Raw genomic sequence first — 1,088 nt, forward strand, 5'->3', positions numbered from 1 at the left:
ATCGGAGTTGTCCTGTTGGCACATGGCACGTGCTGTTGTTAGGTTACCAAAGCATGGTCTGGCCTAGCGGAAGCCTGGTGGGGGCTGCTGGTGGGGGGCTGTCTGATCTCTGCTCAGCCCGATGGCTGCTCTGCTCCAGCGGCCCCTTTGAAGCTCCCCCCCAGGTTCCTGTTGAGGGCCACTGCACCTTGAACACCCCGCAGGGTTTTGTGCCTACTCATTAACACACATCCTAATCTCAAAAGGTGCTGTGTCCTGCCTCCAGTGTACCCAGCGTGAGGCTCGCTGACACAACTTCAGCTGCCCCAGAACTGTGCTTTCCAACTGGGTATTTGCTCATTTCAGGTGTGGGTGTGGTTGGACAGAACAGCACAGGGATCCCCACTCCACTCTCCCAGGGCTGAGCTATGACTCTATTGAGTCCCAGCGCTCCTGTGCCTGCAGCAGGGCTGTGTCCACTCCTAGTCTTGCTGCATAGCCCCAGGTCAGCACAGGTGCTCCCAACAAAGGGATTCTACACGGATCGGAGCCTTCACAATATCATTTTCGCAGCTGGTCTTGGCCCTGGAACACAACAAAAGCATCAAAAGCTCTGCCTTATCTCTGCAGATAAGGAGGAAGCAGCAGCTGGACCCTCAGGGGACCCTGCCAGAGGTTTCACATCATAGGGCCCAACAGGAGCAGGGGATGAAATCTGAGAGCCGGGACCTGCGTGCACTCTCTGCCATCTGCCAACGGTGACTTGCACGTCCCCGGGCGCTGAGCCCTGCGCATCCCACCCCACCGCCCCAGAATCAAGCAGGTCTCTCCCGCCGCCGCCGGCACCTTCTGGTCACCTCCTGAATGCCCTGCAGAGCCTCACAGTGACCCGGGACGCCCCCCGGTACTTCCAGGACAACCCCCGATGGCACCACGACCCCCCTGGGTGCACCAAGGACCCCCTTCAGTCCTTCCAGACGGCCCCCGCGGCTCACAGCCCCTCAGAAGCCCCGATATCCCTCCGTCCCCGCTCCGCCCCGCACTCCCCAACGGAGGCGGCCCCGTCCCGTCCCGTTCCGCCCCGTTCCGCGGCCGTGGGTGAGTCACAC

General features: G+C 61.4%; 1 protein-coding gene across 1 annotated transcript in view; it reads left to right on the top strand.

Annotated features, from left to right (window-relative positions):
* The first annotated feature begins 687 nt into the window (after positions 1–687).
* ADAM8 (ADAM metallopeptidase domain 8) overlaps positions 688–1,088 on the top strand; it is a 10,968-nt gene continuing 10,567 nt past the window's right edge. The window contains exons 1-2 of the mRNA XM_019617928.2: positions 688–737; positions 894–1,077. Coding sequence (XP_019473473.1) covers positions 688–737; positions 894–1,077 — 234 coding nt within the window. The remainder of the gene's footprint in view (positions 738–893; positions 1,078–1,088) is intronic.

Source organism: Meleagris gallopavo, chromosome 8, assembly GCF_000146605.3.
Source record: "Meleagris gallopavo isolate NT-WF06-2002-E0010 breed Aviagen turkey brand Nicholas breeding stock chromosome 8, Turkey_5.1, whole genome shotgun sequence".
Taxonomy (NCBI): domain Eukaryota; kingdom Metazoa; phylum Chordata; class Aves; order Galliformes; family Phasianidae; genus Meleagris; species Meleagris gallopavo.